Source organism: Limanda limanda, chromosome 7 (assembly GCF_963576545.1).
Source record: "Limanda limanda chromosome 7, fLimLim1.1, whole genome shotgun sequence".
Classification (NCBI taxonomy): Eukaryota; Metazoa; Chordata; class Actinopteri; order Pleuronectiformes; family Pleuronectidae; genus Limanda; species Limanda limanda.
In genome coordinates, this window is record NC_083642.1 from 19,217,946 (window position 1) to 19,241,641 (window position 23,696).

At 44.9% G+C, this 23,696-nt stretch overlaps 3 protein-coding genes across 3 annotated transcripts in view; 1 reads left to right on the forward strand and 2 right to left on the reverse strand.

Moving 5' to 3' along the window:
• Nucleotides 1-569, reverse strand: part of nphp4 (nephronophthisis 4) — a 171,591-nt gene extending 171,022 nt beyond the window's left edge. Inside the window, exon 1 of the mRNA XM_061074644.1 lies at nt 420-569. Coding sequence (XP_060930627.1) covers nt 420-569 — 150 coding nt within the window. The remainder of the gene's footprint in view (nt 1-419) is intronic.
• Nucleotides 570-2,681: 2,112 nt separating this feature from the next.
• dffb (DNA fragmentation factor, beta polypeptide (caspase-activated DNase)) lies at nt 2,682-18,500 on the forward strand. Its single transcript, XM_061074307.1, has 7 exons — nt 2,682-2,837; nt 3,990-4,116; nt 4,277-4,462; nt 5,771-5,850; nt 5,942-6,115; nt 16,630-16,730; nt 17,233-18,500. The coding sequence occupies exons 1-7, from the start codon at nt 2,715-2,717 to the stop codon at nt 17,480-17,482; spliced, it is 1,041 nt and encodes a 346-aa protein (XP_060930290.1). The 5' UTR covers nt 2,682-2,714; the 3' UTR covers nt 17,483-18,500.
• Nucleotides 17,728-23,225, reverse strand: c7h1orf174 (chromosome 7 C1orf174 homolog). Its single transcript, XM_061074308.1, has 4 exons — nt 23,059-23,225; nt 20,751-20,822; nt 19,876-20,247; nt 17,728-19,286 (listed from the first exon to the last, which is right to left on the reverse strand). The coding sequence occupies exons 1-4, from the start codon at nt 23,065-23,067 to the stop codon at nt 19,146-19,148; spliced, it is 594 nt and encodes a 197-aa protein (XP_060930291.1). The 5' UTR covers nt 23,068-23,225; the 3' UTR covers nt 17,728-19,145.
• Nucleotides 23,226-23,696: the final 471 nt, after the last annotated feature.

The window sequence follows — 23,696 nt, forward strand, 5'->3', positions numbered from 1 at the left end:
CTACCTGGACAAACTAGACACCTTTTGAGTTTTTATGACAACTGAAGGCTACCACAGGTTCTCCTTCATGTTGGAAGGGGGGGGTGAGCTGAGGGGTATTCAGCTGCAGCATGTTATTTCACCACTAGATGTCACTACATTCTTCACACTGACCCTTTAAAAAAGAGGAACGACAACATGCTCACACTCGTATTCTGCACGAGTCAACTCCTTTTGGCGTTTGATCAAATGTGGAGTAAGTTAAAACGTAAGAACTTGTTGTACGGAGTTCTGCCTGATCTCTGTGACGTATCATGACGTACCTGGGCGAGGTATTGACTACGTGACAACTCCAAACCCGCACCAAATGTGTGTGTGTGTGTGTTTAACCATCGCTGAATATATATGGGATGCGGTCAGCGGTGTGTGCGAGCTGTCACCTGCGGAGGCTGAGCTGCTGTTAGCCGGCTGAGGCTGAGCTGGAAGCCGTGGGACCGGGCGAGGTGGCTCTCCGCAGCCAGGCGGACCGTGTGGCTGGGGGGGGGGACCAGCCGGCCTCGCTCGAACACTTCTCTCCAGCCGTCCGCCATGGTGGCCGTGTCTTCTGTCTGTACCATTCTCTCTGGTGGATTAAAAACCTCCGCCAAACATTGTCCCGCCCGAGCTGTTACAGTGAATATTGTCTTTTTTCAACCGTCTAGATTTTCAAACCGACGGGCGCCATGTTGAAATCGGACGCTACTATTCCGTGCAGAGGGGTGAGTCGAGAAAATCTGTAGTTTCATCAGGAGTGTTTAACATTAAAAAAACGATATGAACAGTAGTATGTGAGTATCTTAGAAATGTTAGTATCCAAAGAATTAATTAACACAATGAATAAATAGCTGAACAGTATTTCACAAAGGTCGTCTATAACCCTCTAAACCTTTCATTTGGTATATCCCATCGTGCTGCATCAGTTGCTATGGTGATGGTCACGTTTCCTCCACAGTGACGCTCCTCCATAAAGCAGTACAAGATAATAACCAAAATTATATTTGTAAATGCAGCATTCATGACATTTATGTTGTGAAACAAGATATTAGAGTCTCAGAAGAAACAGTATATCATCCTATTAACAAGTGTCATCCACCGATTCTCCTACTCTCATCCTCATCTTTTAACTATTAACACAAACAGTTTTCTGTCAGGGCCAGAGACAGAACTACTAACTATAATATCAATAGTACTTTAAACTATTTTGTTTGCAATCAGTCCCATTAGACTGTATCATTTTCCTTTCATGCAGGCCACACATGCATTGGGGCATAGAAAGATAAGATAAGATAAAAATAAAAGTTTATTGATCCCACACCGTGGAATTTACCTTGTTACAGCAGCAGACAAGTCAGAATGGGATAGACAAGAGAATAAAAACATAAAACAAGTAAACAGAATAAAATAAATACAGAATATGTACATAATATACAAACTTCACTACAATATTGTTTGTAAGGCAAAAAGTATTTCAGTAAAGTGCGGTTGTACAGGATGATTGTAGAGTGTAAAAGCATAAGGTGATACTGAAATAAGCAAAATAAGTATATAAAATAATATACGATACAGATTTTTTTTAAATATGAGTTGATGTGCTACATGATATAGCTCTGATAAACAGGTAGTGTGAAGAGGATACTGATGTGAAAAATAGTGTCAAAACAGTTAATAATAGTCCAAGTCGATTGTGATGAGAACAAAAAAACAGCCAGTATTTATTGAATGTGATGGATTCTGTTCTAGAGTCCGACATTAGTGGGAATAAAGGACCTGCAGTAGTGTTCCTTCTCACACTGTGGGTGCAGCAGGCTGCTGCCAAAAGAGCTGCTCAGGGCCTCCACAGTGTCGTGTAGGGGCTGAGAGGTGTTGTCTATGATGGAGTTCAACTTCGCCCACATCCTCCTCTCACCCACTTCCTCAGTGAAATCCAGAGGGCAGTCCAGGACCGAGGTGGCTCTGCTAACCACTTTGTTCAGTCTTTTTCTGTCCAAACTCTGTTAATGTGAAGGTGATTATGTTCACACCAGCCAGCAAAGTCAGTTATGACTCCTGTGTTGCAAACTACCACGTCACACACACAGTCACAAAGCCGCACATACTGCGGTCTGTTAGTGAGGCAGTCGATGGTCATTGCAGCCTGGTGGCAGTTCATTCCAGCTCCTTCCAGCTTTCCCCTGAGCAGTGATGGCTGAATTCCAATCCAAATCCAAAACAATTCCACAGTCCAGTTACTTTGAGTGCTCTCCGTTCCGTAGCTTCAACAACAACAAAACAAACACAATGTAGGCTGCAAGGCAAATGTGAAAATGCCTATTCTTTAGAAATCAAGCTTTTCAGTAAATTATTTAATAATTATTTTACAAATATTTTACAAATGGCTCCAACATACTTGAAACTCATAGCGGGGAAGAAACAGTAAACCACATATATTTATGGTGAAGCATTGGTTTTCCCCATAGAGTTTTTCCCTCGTAGCTTTGACCATACAATAATATGTTGTTTTTCGGCATTAATGTAATGCAGAATGTTGTAGCTGTGCAAAATTACATCTGAATACTGTCTCCATCTCTGTCCACATCAACAGAAATCTACCCAGCAGATGAAGACAGCCACTAGAGGGCAGCAGCACACAACCGCTGCATGTGTTCCGTGGGAAGAGGAAGAAGCAGAGGAAGCGGTAGGTACAAAAAGTGACTAACATGTTTGGGTTCTTCAGAAAAAGCAAACCGGTGAAAATACGGAGTTTTAGTGACAACACAAAGTATGGAGTTGCAGCCAAGGATCTGAAGGAGTTGATGAAAAAAGCCTGCAAGACATTACAGGTGAGTCCGTTTGTTTTTGACACCCGCACCGCCCGTGCCTGTGCCTGCTCGGTGGAGATAAGGAGACAAATCCAAAACAACAGGAAAAGAACAGATGTTTGGTTTAGTCTCCACAGAAGAACTCAAAATGTTTACAGTCACTGAACATAGGAGTTTATCCGCGGCTCGGTAAACACAGGCCTGGTTTGTGTTGGTCCCGTTCGGGGTCCAGTGTGACGCTTCTCCAGCCAGAGGGATCAGATGATCGTCTGTTATCTGAGCGGTACAGACGATGTGGATCCGCTGCAGACATGTTCACATGCTCCTGACACGTCACAGTCCTCTGCACACACGACGAGACTCAACTCTACTAACACATACACCACAGCAGCACAGGAGCAGGTCAGAGAGGCTGGAAGAGAACACAACAGAGGAGGAACACACATGTATACATATTCATAAATACACACTTGTAATTTATTCACACACACACACAGACGTACATATACACACACAGACACCTACAGTACATGTATACACAAACAGACATATATGCATATATATATATTTATACAAACACGCACATACACATACAAATAAACCACTATAATAATCCATAGATCAGTGTGCATACATGTACTCACAATGTGCAGTTTTCTAAATTCCTGATCAAGTGATAAAACACACATTTACACCAAAGATACATTTAAATAAATTGGACCTTTCACATCAAACGTTGCACATGATGATAAAACAAGAAATCCAACATACATTGATATTTAGCTTATTCATCGTGGAAAGGAGAGTGAGGAGGTGTAACACACGACTGACCTGCCTCATATCCAATGTTTGGCTGTTATCAAGTGTTTGTCATAGTGACTCTGTTCAAAATGTGCTGGAGGCCAGACACTGTGTGCTTGTCCACTCTCTTTTGAATTAATATAAGATAAATAGAGCAATTTGATCAGAGGAGACTGCATCACAGGCAACAAAAAACAAGATATGCAGATCATCACTGTCCTCACATGGACAGATTGTATGTAAAAATCCCACAAGTAGTCAGAAGTTCAAATGTTTATATATATAAATATAAGTTGAAAATGGAATCGTTATTTGAACTGAAATAGAGTTACTCATAGTTATTGTTTTATTATCATGTCTTCCATGTTCCAGGTGCCGCTGGTCGATGCACACGTTTGTTTGTATTATGATGGGACAGAAGTGACGGAGGAGTTTTTCCCGACTCTACCGGACCACACTGAACTTGTTCTTCTTTCCAAAGAGCAGACGTGGAGCGGGGGTAGGTGAAACATCACAGCGCTCTGGGACACATAAAAAGCAAACTAATATCAAGACAAATGCTTCAACTGTGTTCTGCAGACCAGACAAACTGTAGATGTCGAGCCGGAATGATAGCTTTGCTTCTTAAACCTTATAACCCCTGTGCATTTTGATTTCAGTTGTGTGTGACATCGGCCAGTTACTGAACACAGACCGACACGCAGACGCTCTCATCAAAGCAGCTAAGGACCTGCTGTCTGACGAGCAGTCTCCCAAGAGACGTAAGATCCTGACCGACCTGCTGCAGAACCTGGAGGACAGATCGGAGCTGGAGAGCAGAGAGGAGGATGAAGAGTGGTTCAAAGGTAAGTGATCCCTGCTGCTCAGGTACAGCAGCATGTCTCTGCCACAGTGACAAAGCAGTATTCACTCAGTTTTAATAACAAGAACACATGCCAGTTCAAACTGATTTTGAGGTTTTAGAGACAAACTAACAGAATCTTCTTGCCCCTGCTACTCTTCCTGTTACAACACAGATGCAGTAACTTCCCTGAGTTGTTTCCATGTGTAGTTATTGTTATAGAGTCCAAAATCTGTTTTCTAGAGGAAGATTAATTTGTCAGTCACACGGTACACAAGACAAGAGCACAGTAGAACAAGATTACATTGCAGCCATCTCACCAATGTAATTTAAACCAATGTTTTCTTCAGTAGGTATGAAAGCTATTTAAAGCTTAAAAATAGTAGTCATACGATTACTATGGTACAAACAGACATTAGGATACTGCATACAAATGAATGAAATTAGATATTGGATAAACTTGCACATACTGATAATAGATAAATAGAGAAGCTCATGAAAATGGAAATTTATGCTCCAAAAGAGACAAATGCTTTTTAATGGTGGAGACACAATGCCAAACTTAAGACAATGTTTTTTCTAGCTATATTACAAAAGTCTCTAAGAAATAATAAAAATCCCAAATCTCCAGCTCTTGTGTGTATTGGACACTGCACCCAACAGCTTTGGAGATTAGCTCCTGTGACGTTTTGCACTTGAAGTCTAAGAAGCTGTCAACACCTGTAATCACATGCACCCGCCAGGTTGAATAAACGCTTATGTTGTTTATGAAAACTATTAACGAAATAAGGAAGTGCAGAAACGTGACAAGTCTTTTCATTTAATCATTTCATTTTGAATTATTTTGTTTAACCTGGTAGGTCCAATTGAGATATAATATCTCTTCTAGCAGGGAGTATCTTGGCTACTTAAACAGAATGTCAACAGACCGGATTAGTCTAAAGAGTAAAAACAAAAACTTGATAGTCATCACGTTGGCCATATTTTCTTCTGTTAACTTTTTTCATGCCGCTGTTCGACTCCCAGTTATTATCTGATCTTGTCAGTCTGCCAGTAGAGTCTAAAGGTTTACGACAGTATCAGTTTCTCCTCTGTAGCTACTTTGAATCGTCCATGTTTCATTATGTATTGCAGCCCTGACTGTGTTGGTAACATTGTTCTTAATGTAATTTATTGTGTATATTTGACATCCAAATAATTTTTAATAAGTACAATATGAAGGAAGGTGATGCAACTAATGAAACCATGGGAAATGGTTCGATATAAATTTGTCTGCACTTGAGCTTGTTGATAAGTTGAGTTTCATTTTCAGGTGTCGACACTCGATTCAAGACAAAGTCTGCCTACATGAAATTTAACTGTGGAAGCAGGATACGAGGTTACATGAAGGAGGTAGGACTACGAAAAGTGAATCCTCCTCCAGCAGTGCTCTGGCATAACATCTAACAGCTTGTTTTTTTTCTTTTTCGGTCTCTGTCTTCAGGTGGATGACGCCACCAAATCCGTTCAGAAAGCCCAAGTCAAGGCTGAGCTATTGAAAGCATCAACATGTCTGGTAGAAAAGCTGAAAGCAGCGGCATACAACAGCTGTTACTTTGACAGGAGTGGAAAGGAGCCAGATCGCCTCTGCACTCCGGAAGGCTGGTTTACCTGCCAGGTAAGAGAGGAATACAAACACACAAGTTTACCAGACCTGGATGAACATACAATCAACATGTGACCAGACAGCCAAATGATTTAGAAAGATCTTTTAAAGGTCCCATCGTATGAAAATTCCACTTTTGTAGTGCTTCTACACGTTAATTTGGGTATCTGGCATGTCTACCGTCCCAAAAACTGTGGAAAAACACAACTCCCGCTATCTGGTGTGGTTTCTCTATGTCAGGAAGTATGCGCTAGCGAGCGTCCAATGGGGTTATGGGCAATCTTTACGTCATTGGCAGTTTTACGTCAGCGCAGAGACCCCCACCAACACTCGACCCACCAATCGATGGAACCACAATAGATTTAAGAACCACCCACTTTATTGACCGTCCATCGGTTTGCGCCGCGATTGCATTCTTGCGAGCCTTGTAAACACTTGGATAAGCTATCTAGCAGCATGAAACGAATTCGACCACCGAGAGCCACCGCGTAGCCCATAGCCAGTAGCCTGGAGCCCGGGAGGCAAGAGCCCGGAGCCGGGAGAGTGAGCTGTTGGTGTTTTTTCCAGGTAGGAGCTCGGAGCTGCTTCACTGTGTTGATGCTGTGGTTATGCTGCCTCAACTGCATGTGACTTTGTTGTTGTTAGCAGCAGCAGCTAACGCTGGCTTCTGTGTGTGTGTTTTGCCCCGGTGGAAGCAGCATGTATGAATACAAAACAGCTTGCTGCTAGCGACGCTAACGCTAGCCTAGCGTTAGCTGCGGCACCGGTGTTCCAGTTTAACTGGCGATCATGGCTTCTGGCGATTTGTTTACATTTTTCCAGATGTTGATTGTCTGTTGCAGAGCTGGTCGCAGATTCGTCATTTTCACAAAGCGCATGTGTGTGAAGTGCGGTGATCTACTGAAGGTCTCGCTGAAATAAAAATCCTTCAAAAACCCTTCCCGAGTTCATGTGTCCGTGTCAGAATCACGTTGGGACTTCAATATAAATTAAATGGTTAAAAAAAAAGAAAATAGTATAAAAAACTTGACCGGGACTCGAAACAGCGAGCCGAAGCACTAATAACTTCTGGCCCGATGACGATCTCACTTCGCCACTGAAATTTCCATCGCGCAATAGATAAATGTCTCGTTCTTTGCTTTGTCAGCTGTATAACAACAGATGTGCTTTAAAGTAACGCCCATGTCATCTGGTGATAGTCCCAACACAGAATAAACGCATATATACTTAATACCAGGCTTCACAATCTGATGCTCCTCTTCATGGGAGACACAGGGAGTTCTGAAGAACACACACGCGTGACCAGCTCCACGCAAAGTGCTTGTGTTTGACGCTGGTGATCATTACAACGCGCACACACCAAAGCAGTGTCAGATGTAAACATCGCCTCACAACAAGGCGGAAGCTCCAGCGGTGTTTTTATGAGTAAAGTTGGTGAACGTGCTTCTAATGGATGGGTGAAGCTTCACGTGTCCTCCTGTCGCTGCTGGTTAAAGTCAGCAGACGTGATTTTAAAACACAAATTATAATAGTGATAAATAATAATAATAAAACTATTTATATTTTGTTGTATTTTCACAAACAATGTGATGTGGTGATACAAGCAATTGTGGACGCTTCATGTAACATCATCATTAAAAAAAATAAAGTGCATTTTGTGTCAGTATCATCTTCTGACTAAATATAAATGTGAAAGAATTCCCACCACGGGAATCGATGCAGTGTGGTCCACATAAAAATTAACGTAGTGACAATGGCACTGCCCACTGCGCCACTGATCGGGAGATTTGCTGAGTCACGTTTATGTTCAGGTGACTGTGAAGCCTGTGCACATCTTACCCTGAATTATTGTTTCAAGGAACACGCCCAGGTTAACTTGTGACAGTCACAATTTCCCCAAAAACTCGGAGTTATCATTCATACTTGACACATTTGGACACCGCTGCGCCCGTGTGCCTACCACACGTATATACGACATCATGAAAAACTGCTATATCCTGCGCACAGACAAAGTAAAAGCCACAAATAGTTCGCCTGCTTACTATGAGTGGGCGTTTCATGTGCTCGTTGATATCATGGTTGGTGTGGACCACAGATATGATGATACTGACACAAAACAAAATGCACTTTATTTTTAATGATGATGTTTCATGAAGCGTCCACAATTGCTTGTATCACCACATCACATTGTTTGTGAAAATACAACAAAATATAAATAGTTTTATTATTATTATTTATCACTATTATAATTTGTGTTTTAAAATCACGTCTGCTGACTTTAACCAGCAGCGACAGGAGGACACGTGAAGCTTCACCCATCCATTAGAAGCACGTTCACCAACTTTACTCATAAAAACACCGCTGGAGCTTCCGCCTTGTTGTGAGGCGATGTTTACCTCTGACACTGCTTTGGTGTGTGCGCGTTGTAATGATCACCAGCGTCAAACACAAGCACTTTGCGTGGAGCTGGTCACGCGTGTGTGTTCTTCAGAACTCCCTGTGTCTCCCATGAAGAGGAGCATCAGATTGTGAAGCCTGGTATTAAGTATATATGCGTTTATTCTGTGTTGGGACTATCACCAGATGACATGGGCGTTACTTTAAAGCACATCTGTTGTTATACAGCTGACAAAGCAAAGAACGAGACATTTATCTATTGCGCGATGGAAATTTCAGCGGCTCAGTGGCGAAGTGAGATCGCCATCGGGCCAGAAGTTATTAGTGCTTCGTCTCGCTGTTTCGAGTCCCGGTCAAGTTTTTTGTACTATTTTCTTTTTTTTTAACCATTTAATTTATATTGAAGTCTCAACGTGATTCTGACACGGACACATGAACTCGGGAAGGGTTTTTGTAGGATTTTTATTTCAGCGAGACCTTCAGTAGATCACGTAAGTTATGGCCATAACTATGGATCTATGAGACCGACCGATGACCGTCACCACGGTCTTAACACGAATGATGTCCTCATCTCCCTATCCTCGAGACCAAATATCAACAATGTCACGTGAGTGACCTTAAGGGGGCTGGGCTCACCGCCCATAAAGCTCCCCGGTGAGCGCGGCCGCCTCCTCCTTGTCTGAACGCCTCAGCCCGTTCTGAGTGACAAAAGAGGGTGACGGTCATCGGTCGGTCTCATAGATCCATAGTTATGGCCATAACTTACGATCTATTTCGACCTCCCTCAGACCGTCACCACGGTCTTAACACGGATGACTAGTATCATCAGGGTCGCGAAGAACGGAGGACTCTACCGCCTCACATCCTCGCCCAGCAGCTGAGAGCAGCACTGCGGAAGCCATTGGTGTGGGGGAAGCCACATTGACCCTGTAGAATCTAGAGAATGTGCAGGGAGCACTCCATGTTGCTGCTGCACATATTTCTGAAAGAGGGACCCCCTTTAAAGCAGCCCAGGAAGTGGCCATACTCCTGGTGGAATGAGCTACCAAGGAATCTGGGACTGGTATGTTCTGTCCAGAATAGGCCTCAGCGATAGTATTAACGATCCAATGGGACAAACACTGTTTAGACACAGGGTGGCCGACTTTCTTACCCCCAAAACAGACAAATAACTGAGAGTATGAGCCCCTCAGAGACTTTGTGCGTGCAATATAAGCCTTCAGTGCCCTTACTGGGCACAACATAGGCAGGCCGGCTTCCTCCTGTAGTAGAGCCGGATCAGGTTGAAAAGTGCTGATCTCGATCACCTGATTTACCGTCTGATGGTTTATGACCTTAGGCAAAAACGAGGGGTTTGGCCACAGAGACACACCTGAGTCACCTGCCCTCCATCTTAGACAATCGTCACTTATAGACAGAGCATGCAATTCACTCACCCTTTTGGCAGAGCATATAGCCAGGAGGAAAGCTGTTTTGTAAGATAGAGACTTAAGGCTGGATTGCCCTATGGGTTCAAAGGGAGACTGCATCAGGGACCGTAATACCAAGGGGAGTTGCCACGATGGAGCCCTGGGAGCCCTGCTTGGTCGCAGGCGGTGTGCTCCCTTAATGAACTGAGACACTAGAGGGTGTCTACCAACTGTAACATCTCCCACTGTCTCATGGAAGAAAGAGATTGCGGCAGTGTATACCTTAATGGTGCTAGGTGCCCTGTTAGAGTCCAAAAGTGACTGAAGGAAACGGAGAATCAGCTCAATAGGACAAGCGGCTGGATTTTCCTGTCTGTTGCGACACCATGTAGAAAACACACTCCATTTATGGCCATAGTTAGCCCGAGTGGAGGGAGCCCGGGCATTGTCTATGGTCCTCAGGACAGCCTCATCTAACCTTTGAGAGAGGTACTGAGAAGGGGCCAAGCCCAAAGCTGCAGGATGTCTGATCTGGGGTGCCATATCTGAGCTTCTGCCTGTGAGAGGAGGTCTGCCCTGACTGGCAGGGCCCATGGTTGACCGTGAACCAGGCGAAGGAGCGTTGGGAACCAATGCCTCCCTGGCCACCTGGGGGCTATTAACAGCACCTCGTAGTGGCCCGAGGCAACCCGGTTGAGTACCTGGGGAATCAGAGGGAATGGAGGAAAAGCGTACAACAACCCTTCCGGCCATTCTTGAGATAGTGCATCTAGGCCTAGGGGACCTCCCTGGTTTTCCAGAGAGAACCACATCCTGCAGTGGGTTGTCTCTGCTGATGCGAATAGATCGGCCTGAGCCGTGCCAAACCGACTCCATAGGAGGGATACAACCTCTGGATGAAGTCTCCATTCTCCTGGGAGAGGACCAGTCCTGGACAAGAGGTCTGCTGCTCGATTTACAATCCCTGGGATAAAGATTGCTTTGAGTGAAGCCAGATGCTGAAAAGCCCAAAACAGAAGTTTCTGTGCCACCTGGAGGCAACGCAGGGACCTTGTGCCTCCCTGGTGATTTATATGATACACAGTTGAAGTGCTGTCTGTCCTTATCAAGACATGCCTGCCCTGGATGGAGGAAAGGAGAGCCTTCAGAGCAAGGTGAACCGCTCTCAACTCCAGAACATTGATGTGTTCGCCACCCCAAGGGGGTATCCACGGGCCACGCACCATTCTGCCTTCCCAGACTGCTCCCCAACCTGTGAGGGAAGCATCTGTCGTCACCACTGTCCTCCTCGAGGGAATGTTCCCAAGGGGGACTCCTTGGAGCAAGAGCACCCGGTCTGCCCATGGGCGTAAGGCTTGGAGACATGTGCGTGTCACACGAAGTTTCACGTGTCTGTCCAGCTTCGGGTTGAGCTTGAAGGCATTCAGCCACCTCTGAATTGGCCTGGCCCTGAGGAGGCCCAGAGGAACAACAGCTGCTGCGGCTGAAATCATCCCCAGCATCCTCTGAAAGCTGATAAATTGTAGCTGCCTGCCGAGACGGAATCGTTTCCGGAAGACTAGAATCTTCCTCACCCTCTGAGATGTGAGGGATGCAGACATTGTAAGGGAATTCAAGCAAAGTCCCAGAAAAATCACCTGCTGCCTTGGCTCGAGGTTGCTTTTCGTCACATTTACCTTGAAACCCAAGGACCGTACATGCGACAACACCCTCTGGGTATCCTCTACAACTTGGCCAAGAGATGGAGCACAAATCAGCCAGTCGTCCAGGTAGGGAAGGATTTTTACTCCTGACAACTGGAGAGGAGACAAGGCCGCCCCAACCACTCTGGTGAACACCCTTGGTGAGAGGGAAAGGCCAAATGGCAGGACCTTGAACTGATAGGCTTGCCCCTGGAATGCAAACCGAAGAAAAGGTCTGTGGTTTGGACAGATGGGCACATGGAAGTACGCGTCTTCCAGGTCTATCGAGGTGAACCACTCTCCTCTTTCGATAGATTCTAAGATCTGACCCGTGGTCAGCATCTTGAAAGGAAGTACCTTTATGAAGGCGTTTAATCGCCTTAGGTCCAAGATGGGACGTATTCCGCCATCTTTTTTCGGCACGAGGAAATACGTGGAGTAGAAGCCAGTGAGCTGTTCGTCTGGATCTACTTTCATAATTGCATCCTTCTGCAGAAGGGTTAAAATTTCCTGTGCCAGGATTTGAGCCTGGACTGGGTCCGTGACAATCGTCATGCGGATCCTGGAGTAAGGGGGGGGGCGCCGCCGAAACTGAATTCTGTACCCCTTTGATACTGTAGCAAGCACCCATGGGTCTGACACAGTTTCTTCCCAGCTGTCCAGGCATAGCCGAGAATGAAGTTCGGCGGGTGTCCCCCCACCCCTAGGCTGTACCGCCCCGAGGTCCTTGACCTCTGGGGGGGCGCCTCCTCTGGGGAGCACCTCTAGTCGAAAAACGGGGATAGAACCCACGTCGACTTTGTGAAGGCTGTTTGGAGTCACCAGAGGCTGTGAATCCTGTAGCCTGTCGCCTGTCATTCACCCATGGCTCCTTACGGGCCCAGGATGATGATCGGTGGGGAGGCTGGGAGCCCCTAAGTTTATACCTGGTAGACGCAGCCCCTCTGAAAGTGCGCTGTACTGACTCTCTGGTACGCCGAGACTGTTCAGCCTTATCTAACACCCCCTGGGAGTCAGGATGAAAAACATGTGCCGGCACGACTGGCATATTGGTCAGTTCTTTCCTGATATTCTCGGGAAGAGTTGTCTGTGCCAACCAGATCTGCCTCCGAGCTACCATGGCAGATGACATAGCTGCACCAATGTCCCTTGTTAACTGGGAATGAGTGACCAGGGCAGAGTCTATCAGGCTCATGGTGTCCTGGTCCTCTGGGTTGGCTGTTCTCCTAAGAGCTGCCAATAAAATGGCGAGTGCATTGCCCGAGCGGGCTGCTCGTGTGGCTGCATTATAAGTCCGAGACACCAGTCGGTCTGACTTATCACACTCTTTCAGGGGACAGCGTGGATTGGTGGTTACCCGCTCTGGACCCAGAGATGTTAAGGCTGCCATCTCCCGCTCAACTGGAGGCATATCCCCCATACCTGTTTCAGGAGCATACTGATTCTTAGTCAGTCTCCGGCAACCTGCATTGAACTGAGGTGCCCCACTTGGGATGTTCCATGCTTTCCTGAGCATGTGCAAATAGTCACCAGCCACAGGTACAGTAACTGATTGCTGGGTCTGAGTGATGCCGACCCAAATCCCATCCATTGGAGCAGGAGCCTCAGTTGGAACATTGAGCCCCACAATTTTTGCCGCACTTGAAACCCTTGAGATGACGTCCATGGGTGAAGGCTCACTTTCACCCATGTTGCTGAGGTTGGACGCCCCCTCACATTGTGTGGATTTAGGCTGTTTTAGTCCAGCAGCACCCTCAGACTGCCCATCACTTTCAAAAAGGGAATTTTGAGCATAGAGAGAGAGAATGTCAGGGTGAACCACATTCTCCTCCTGATAGGAGGGTAACCTGTCCGGGGAGGAGTGCCCATGCCTCGATGCCCTAGCTGTTGTGGCCGGGTACTGGGCCTCAACTCTACCCAACCTGTCTGACAGACCACGTATGGCCGCTAGGATTTGCAGCTGAGTGTCATCATGCTGACCAGCTGGGTTCTGTGAAGGTTTTGGAGCCTGTGTCTCGCTTGAGTCCCGCCTGCGAACAGGGGTGTGCTCATGCCCACGTTTTCGGGGGGCTTTCCTTGAGGTGTGTCCCCTTTCATTTAGTTTGGCTGGTAGAGGCTGCACGGCCCCAGCACGAACAGACTGCTCCACCCATCTGGCTCTTTTAACACGCTCCTCCACAGGCAGTTCCACTGCTGCCACACAGGGGTTCTCAATATCATCCATTAAATGTGCCATGCCCAAACAAGTCGGGCATTCACGGTGGCCATCTCGGGGATCCATGATACCCCGGCAATAATGGCACAAATGTGAGGACATTTCTGTGTTACTTTTGTGATTTAAGAATAAATATATAAACAATAGCGCCCAGCAGCTACGGATAGCTGGTAAAGGGGATCTTATAAACAGGCTAATCACAGCTGGCCAATATCACATAAAACGAAGGAAGGGGTGAAATAACTAATTCACCTGAAAATGCCCACTGTATGCCTGCAATGGCAGAAAACAAGGGGGGTGGGGGGGTGGAGAGAGAACAACATCCCAGCCACTGCGAACAGGGCTTTAAGGGAAACAAAATAGCACCTACAAAGGGTGATAACCAATAACCAACTGTATTTTATACAGGGAACACAGGCAAACAATCCCAGCTGCTGCGCACAGAGGCGAAAAGGGGACACTACCTGGCCTCAAACACGGTTTATTTATTCATTTTTGAAAGGCAAATAAACGTGAAAAGGTTGGCTTTAACTCACCTCCACTCATTGTGCGCGAACGCACGAGGGGGAGTTGGAGAAACCCCACTCCCTGCGGACAGCGAGTTACGGGGTGCCTTTTTCAAGGGGGGTGGGGGGGTGGAGAGAGAACAACATCCCAGCCACTGCGAACAGGGCTTTAAGGGAAACAAAATAGCACCTACAAAGGGTGATAACCAATAACCAACTGTATTTTATACAGGGAACACAGGCAAACAATCCCACCTGCTGCGCACAGAGGTGAAAAGGGGACACTACCTGGCCTCAAACACGGTTTATTTATTCATTTTTGAAAGGCAAATAAACGTGAAAAGGTTGGCTTTAACTCACCTCCACTCACTGTGCGCGAACGCACGAGGGGGAGTTGGAGAAACCCCACTCCCTGCGGACAGCGAGTTACCGGGTGAGGAGGGGGGGGGGCACCCCCGATCCAAATCAGTTTTAAGGGATAGATTATTTATTGATTAAGCTTCCCAACTTTTCTACTCACTCCTGTAAGAGAACAAACTCTGTATGGACACAAACAGCACGAGATAAACAATACTTACCCAAAGCTGTGAACATGAGTAGTTAGTGCCAGGTGCAGCTAATTAAGCTGCCTGAAACAAAGAGCAGAGCTTAACACATGCAGTGTAGCCCTCTGCCTCACTTTTAGAGAAGGGGAAAACCACAAACAATCCTCAGGGACACAAGGCGCCTGCACAAAAGTGTCGGATTGATAAAAGTGGAGTCCCAAAATATCTTACTTACCTGTCGGTCTCGGATGAGGCGAGTGAAGAAAAGAGGAGGCGGCCGCGCTCACCGGGGAGCTTTATGGGCGGTGAGCCCAGCCCCCTTAAGGTCACTCACGTGACATTGTTGATATTTGGTCTCGAGGATAGGGAGATGAGGACATCATTCGTGTTAAGACCGTGGTGACGGTCTGAGGGAGGTCGAAATAGATCCGCACTTCACACACATGCGCTTTGTGAAAATGACGAATCTGCGACCAGCTCTGCAACAGAAAATCAACATCTGGAAAAATGTAAACAAATCGCCAGAAGCCATGATCGCCAGTTAAACTGGAACACCGGCACCTCCGTGCACCGCCGCTGTCGGGTCCGGGACGTCCCGGTGAGGGCTCCTTGGAGGTGCCGCTGTTAGCTCCGGGGACGTCCCGGTGAGGGCTCCGGGACGTCCCGGTGAGGGATCCTTGGAGGTGCCGCTGTTAGCTCCGGGGACGTCCCGGTGAGGGATCCTCGGAGGTGCCGCTGTTAGCTCCGGGGACGTCCCGGTGAGGGCGAGGAGGAGGAGGAGGAGGAGGAGGAGAGCTGTACATTATAACTTTTGTGGCTCTTACAGATTTGCTCCACGCAGCCCGAGCTGCACGAACCGGTGCCGGTCACCAGCAGCTCGCTGCCGCCTCCGTCGCTCGCTTTAAAATAGACTCATACCCGGGGTTTTAAGTGCATTTCGCCGCAGAAGTTGCAGCAGTGTTAGCTTCCAAGGCTAGCCCCCACATCCCTTTGCCTGTGTGTGTCTGTGTCTATCTGTGTGTGTGCGTGTGTCTGTGTGTGCGTGTGTCTGTGTGTGTGTGTGTGTGTGTGTGTGTGTGTGTGTGTGTGCGAGCGCTCAGATACAATTATATACTGTATACACACATATCTAATGCATGTATTTAAATAAATGTACATCCTTATCAGAGGGTGTAGTAGTTTTAAAATTGTAGCTTCAATGAAGAAACACAACAAACAAATACAGAAATATGTGCAGGACAGTGACTTAAAATTATTTTAACAACCTTACATATGCTAAGGAGAGATTTAAGACGTGAAAGTGGATGTGTGATTGACAGGGGGGGCGGTGAGAGAGGGGGGGGGGACTCAAAAGAGGTCAATCTTAAGAGGGCTGTTTTAGACAGGGTAAAAAGGCTGTTGTTTTAAATGATCCTTGTGGTATTTTGACCAAAAAATGTTACAGACATTTCATTAAGACCCCAAGGAACCATATCAACTGTGGTAAAATGGGCATACGAGGGGACCTTTAAATTCCCACTCCTGTTGCTTAAAACCCCCTGAAACTCTTCTTTGTTCCTCAAAAATTCCACCTTCCTTCATCATTTCGTGATGGGGATCTCTGAATATGCTGATGTGGCCCCGCCCCTGCTCCTCGTCCCCCCCGTCCTCGCAGACAAACAAGATCAGCCATAGTGTTGCCTGCTTCTTTAGCCTAAAATATGTCTTTTATCATATAAAAGGCACAATGTTGACATGCATAAAACCTGTCTTGCTCTCTGTTGCGTCCTCAGGGAGCATTTGACCAGGACCTGTGTCCGTCTCTCCACTCCATCAATCCCTACGGCAGCCGAGAGAGCAGGATCATATTCAGCACGTGGAATCTGGACCACAGGTTGGACACTTTGAGCTCAGTCAGAAGAGCAAGCCCAGCTTCCTACTGGCTGTGGCTGCTGTATTAAGAACATTTAGGATTTCTGTCTTTTTCTACCTGCCTGTTATTAACAGTCAGACGCACACAATATATTATCTTATATGTTAAGTATTGAAGTCTAAATACACTGATAGCCAAGTTTATCCGTAGCCAAAGTAAACCAATAACTAATTTCTCTTCATTGCATAGGAGAAATGTCTTATAGAATAGAATGGAATTAAATGCATTTGACAATTTATGACAATCTTTTATGTTTGAGGTGTTATATATTTGTACCGACAGTTGATTTTAGGTATTACAATGTGCTTTTAAATGTGTATTTCATGATGTACGCAATGACTTAATGTTTAAACTAATCACTCTTCTAATAACACATAAAGCAGCCATGATAGTTAATGACTCCTATAGGTACGTAAGGTGCTTTATGGACACACTTAACATTCCTCCTTCGTCTTGTGCCCAGGATAGAGAAGAAGAGGACCATCATTCCCTCTCTGCTGGAAGCTCTGCAAAACCACAAGACTGCCGACGTCAACCTGACCTACTTCTACCGCCTGCTGTTCACCAGGGAAAACCTGAAGCTCGTTCACATCGTGTGCCACAAGAAAGGAGCTCACAACCTGCTGTGTGACGCCAAGAAGGTTTATAGAGCCGCCAGAAACACAGACGAGGGAAATCAGAGGGCCAAAGGCAGGAAGAGGCCCCTAAGCTGAAATACATTGAAGAAGTTGTTTATAATTCATGCTGATGAGCTGTGATGACAGTGTTTATCAATACACTGAAAAAGTCTGTGAATAATTATCTCAGGTCCGTGTAGGAAGATGACAACAACCACATGGTGACTTTACCTTTTTTACCTCATTATCATTATATTTTGTTTTCTGAACCAGTGCACCCTGCAGAGCTCTAACACAGACTGACAGAGGTTAGTTAGACACGAGGAATAATTACACTTCACTTGAAATCATGAAAAACATTTATTTGATCTTTGTGTTGGCACATTGCATGAACTGATTACAATGACAGCTCACTGTACAATAGTGCTGGTTTTCTGTCTGAACCCTGTTTAATGTGTCTGAACCCGACCCAAGCTCGATGTTATACCTGATTACAGACATGTGCAGTGTTATAGAATCAAGATGACAGCCCAGCCAACATGAACCGACCCGACCCAAACATAACTTTTGTCAGAACCTGTCGGGGTATCAGCACTCTACTGTACAAGGCATTCACTAAGTCAAAAAGGTTGCATAGAAGAATATGAAAAGCATTTTGCATAAATAGGGCTGTAAAAATATATATACATTTTCTTGGGCAGTCAGAACAATCAGCTATATACAAAATTTATAACAACTCTTTACTGTAAACCTCTAATTAAAAGGACTACATGGCATTTTCAAGGTGCAGTTTCAGTTATGATACAAAAACGATGACTTTGTATCAGAAACCTCAAACATTTTAAATCATGTTTTTCTTTTAAACATTTCATACGTAATTTTGTTATTTATACAAATGTGAACCAAACAGAAACCATGTCAGTTTAGATTATTAGCTGCATTGACTGACACATACTAATGCAATTGTCTTAATAAGCTGCCACAAATTCTTAAGCATATGAAGATGAATAAAGGAGGATCATGAGACACTTGGTGAAAATTGAGTTTTCTGCAGAAAACTACTCATGTAACATTCAATGTCCAAAAGTGAATATATGATATTAAATTATGTCAATTTGAAACTGTTCTTTCGCGTTTTTCCTTCTTTCCTCATCACACTCATACAGTGTGAAATCCGAGCATGAAGACTTTTGCATTCTTTATTTTATACCTTGTCTTTTGTAGATTTGTGAGTAAAATGTGGTCTTTTTAAGTCAGCACTGTATTTTGTTTCTCAAAGTTAATCTAAAACGAAAAGGTCTTCTTAAATTACATTGTGCGGACAGATTAATATAAATAGAAACCCTGTCAACAAACCCTCCAGGTAAAGTCCCTACACAACTGAGGGTGGGAGCCCAAATTGAGCAATAAGTGGAACAAGTGCTACTCTGTTGTGCTGGTATTGTGCTGGAAATGAAATGTCCAGGAATCAGCCCAAATTTTCTGGTTAGAAAACAGCTTGGCATTTCTTGTGCATGTGGACGGACATTTCCAAATTTACCATCAAGTGCCCTGAAGCTGTTGGAGTCAGGATTACCAGTGAACACTGGTTGTGGGACGTTTAACATTTTGAGCTGTTACACATCACTATAGCACACAGTGATGGAAGCAGGCTGGGACTGAATCCTTCCATATTAAGTGTCATTTGGCGTCTTTTTCTTTAGTGCTGAGAGGTTTAATGTCCCTCGTCAGACATCACTTCATTCAGTCGGCAGTGCTGTCACTCATCACTCAATGCTTCCTCTGTCTTCCTGCTGCAGTCCGTCTCCTCTTCATCACTGTCCTCTCGGGCGTAGTAACGTCGCCTCCTGTGCTTCCTCTGGACGGAGGCAGAAGTGGCTGATAATACTTCAGGAAAGTCCTGTAGAAAAAGGTCAATCATGGAGTTAATTCAGTATAATAAAAAATTAAAAGATATCAAGCTTCGGATTTAATGCAGAGACAGTCCACATTAGAATACTTGTAATGAATCAAATTAACATATTTCAAGTACAGGTATAATTAAACAAAAATACTATATTCTTCGACAGCATGAATGTAGTTCAATGTAGTATACGTCCTTTCTTCAGCTTCGCCAAGGAGATAATGTTTTCATTGCCGTTTGTCTGTTAGTATTTTTTGCAAAGGTGATTTCAGCTCCTCTTGAAATTTACAGTGCTTCTTAAAATGTGCCTAAAAGTGATAATACAACAGCAGTTGACAAAACCATCTCATCTTATACACTGAGCATCAGCTACTATCTGTAAGTCAGCAAAGCATGTGTGGTTACAAAATTAAATCAAAATGTAGAAGATTTACTTGACTACAGAGGTGAGTGCTAGTTTGTATCTTTGACACCGATCCTTCTACACTGGTCGTCAGTGGGAACGGCTTCTAGTAAAAAACGATTTCAAGCAACATCCATTTGAGCTGCAGGTGGTCCCAGTCACTGAGGTCAACAAATGCCTCACCTGTACAATATCCAGGTTTCCAAAGAACTGCTCTACAGGCAGAATCTGGTTGCTGTCGTCATCCGGGAAGATGTCTTTGCCAGTTTCTTCATAATCCATCTCCTCGTGCTCCTGTTTCTCCTGGTCGCTGTTCAGTCTGCAGCCGTCCACGTCCAGCTCCGTCCTCAGCTCGTTCTCTTTGCCCTCCTGTCCCTCGAGCTCTGGGGACGCTGAGCATCTCCTCCTGCCAGGGGACTGGTGGCACTCACAGCTGATGCTGGAGGGACTACTCATGGTGCCGACTGCTTTGCTGTGACCACTGACTGAGGAACTGCTCACTGTTGCTGAGTGTGACTTTGAGCTTTTCCTACACCTCCTCCTGGAACGAGATACCTGTGACATAAAGATGTAAACCAGCGTTAGGATGAGGTCATGTACTTAAACTTAGTCATTTTCAGACATGAATTTAGGAAAGTGTCATGAAAATTGGGTCTGGACATTTTCTGGAGTTAGGGTTCGTTCACATATGAATAAGGCAGCAGGAGGGCTTCCATGTCAAACATCTTCACAACAGGAATGTCCAAAATGCTAAAGCGAGTAGAACATATTTGTATTATTTTTGTTATTGTTTGGTGTGCGTCTCCTGTTAGAATTTTACTAGGAGGCTGGCATTTAAAGTTCTGCAACATTGGACATTTGTGTTCTCACATACAGCCCCTAGCAGTTGCTAAGTATATCGAGTTAGAATGATCCACTTCAGGAAAAGACTATTATTATACACACTTTAAATAAATACATAATAAAACTCAAGATATTCTAATCAAGAACCTGCAGCACATGACGGCTGTCTTCACATGCTCTTTGCTCCTGTATACATCGAACTATGTGACACAAACCTTCTCGCGGCTTTTGACCTCAGAGCTGCTCTTCCTCTTTCTAGACTTCAAGCTGCCATGTTGACCCGGCATCTGCAAAGCAACATAATGTGGTTTGTTTTAATCCAAAGAATCAATGCTTATATCTCAACCACTTTATGAAAAAAACTGTATATAATGAAGGGAGCCATTTAGATTGACTTTCCACACAGGCCTGTAAAAGAGAGCGTGAACATCCATTTGCTGCACATTTGGTTCTGTGATCCAGCTTTAAGAGCATCAACATGTTGGACGTATTTTACTGCAGTGTTCCAACTCCGGCAAACACATGAACACGGCCTGTGTACACATGGAGAGTACGAGTACTTCAATTGGCTGCCTCAGATAATCATAGTCATGTAGTTTGAGTTAAGAATACTATTGATGTCATGCATGGCTTTAGTCAGCGGTGCTCCGAGGAAAATAAAGTGAAGAGATGAAGGGACATATATATCTTCACTTCTTTCTCTTTTTAAAGCAGAGACAAATATTTACGGAATGAAGATGAATCAGTGATTTATTGCAGCCTAAAGTCCTGGCGACCCAGGGAGCGACGTGCTGTGGAGCATGACTGAACACATGGACGCTCGCACGCAAAACCTTCATCATTAAATTCCACCATGAAGGAGTGTTGACGATAAGGCTTCCCTATCAGAAAGATGATCATTTTGTTTCCTTCTAAAAGCAAGTGGTATTTATTTTATTGTTTTCCAATATGTTTGAAGATTTTATTTCCCATTTAGACTACTCCTGAAGAACACTGCAGCGTAAGGCTCCGGATCAGGAGGAGAGACCCCAACTGGGCCCCACGCTCTGATCAGGGTCTGGTGGGCCTTCACTATCTGAGGGGGTCTTGTGATTAAAAGGCCAAAACACCACATGACACCAAGGAGCCCAGCTGACCATATGTCCCTGGCATACGCTGGTGGACACTCATATTAGATTAGATTAGATTCAACTTTATTGTCATTGTACAGTACAAGTACTTATACAACGCAATACAGTTTAGCATCTAACCAGAAGTGTAAAAAAAGGCATTTAAAGTGCAGAGTATTGTGCAAATTTATAGTGAATATGTAAATAAATAAGATCTGTACAGTAAGAAATATATATGGAATATTACAGTATTAAGAGGTATTGTATGATATAAGAAAGATAAATACACTATGAGCAAGATAAATATATAAATATGAATGCACTATAGGCGGGATAATACAGTGGTAAAAAAAAATAACAGTCTAGTGCAAATGTTCAAATGTTCAAATGTTCAGTGGTTGGAGGAGGGTGATCCGTGATATCTGCTGGGGGTTGGAAACTTTGACATCAAGTTAGTGCGGAAGACCTTCAAACACACAAGGGATATTCACCATCTTGTCCTCTGCTCTACACAATACATAGATCTAATGCCTGAGCACTGTGCAGACACAGTGAGGAGGATTTACACATTATTGATCTACCTCAGATTTGTGTATATTTTGGATATTAAAACCACAACCGTCACTCAGGAGCAACAGTTAGTCTTTAAACCTAACAGAAATAATAATGTGACATGTATGGTGATAATTATCAATGTCGACTGATATGAACATTTGTATCTTGTTATCATTTTTGGTCATTTCCTCCACACATGAACCTGTCAACCAGCCTCAGCCTCTCAAGCCAGAAACAACAGCTTATTTTGCCCTGGACACAAACTTTAAATGGCCACACTGAATATTTTACTATTAAAAAATGATAATGACAACAACAATAATCCATTGAATCCCATCTCAGTCATTTTCTCTCTGCCAACAACGCCCTGACAGTCTGCCGACCAAACCCCTTCCACAAATTGGCAATTTTACTCATTAGCCACGACTCAAAACCTCCATTAACCCCTGAACTTTATTCCCTTTACACGTCTCAGTAAACCCTCTCAGGCATTCTCCTGTTGAGCCGAATTGAAGTAAATAAAACAAAGTTCGCACTTAATATGTTAAGAGAATACCATATGTCCCCCAAGGTTCCCGAGGGTTTAGAAATCAAAATTCCCAACAAAGTTTCGTCGCATACGCTATGGCGGCAAGAGGCGTAGGAATCATAAACAAGACGTAGTCAGGTGGAGCGATAATTAGCCTCAAAGTGTGTGTGTGGATCCACCAACTCTAAACTGTAATCTCCCAGGAGCTCAACTGTCCGATAATCAACTCACACAGGTCATGTACATACAAGCTAAGCAGGCTAACGAGAGAGCAACAAGCTAACAGCAGCTCCTGGTCGGCAGGTCTCAGTCGGTCAAACGCTGACTCACCTCGTGCATCGTCCGCCGGGCTTTCCTCCGGTGTTTGTCCCGCCTCAAGGCTCCAGCTCCTCGTTCGGTGTTAGTTCAGATGAGCAGCGGTGTTTAGCTAACGCTACACGGCTGTGTGGCGCAGCTCCCTCTGCTCTCTGCTCTCTGCTCTCTGCTCTCTGCTCTCTGCTCTCTGCTCTCTGCTCTCTGCTCTCTGCTCTCTGCTCTCTGCTCTCTGCGTGTGCGTGTGTCCTGCAGCTGGGTTCAGATGGGGGTCAGTTCGTTCCCACTCCTCCGCACCTTAAACACTGGATCGAGGGCCTGTCCCAGTTCCTCTCCCACGACTCTAACCATGGACTGTAGATGGAGAAGACCCTAAACCCTGAATAAGAAGAGCCCTTTGCTGGGAGGGGTTCCTCCAGACTAGAAGCCACAGGGGGTAGACAATCTCCCCGAGGAATTAGGACACCACTCACTACGTCATCAGCAGCCTGATATTGTTTGTCACTGTAATAATGTTGGTTGTTAACAGTTGTTAGTTGATATCTGACAACTGTAGGACAGATAGATCTATTGAGCAATCAGTCAGTCAGAATGTTTGGCTCCTAAATGGTGGAATGAGCTCCCCATCGACATCCGGACATCAGAGAGTTTACACA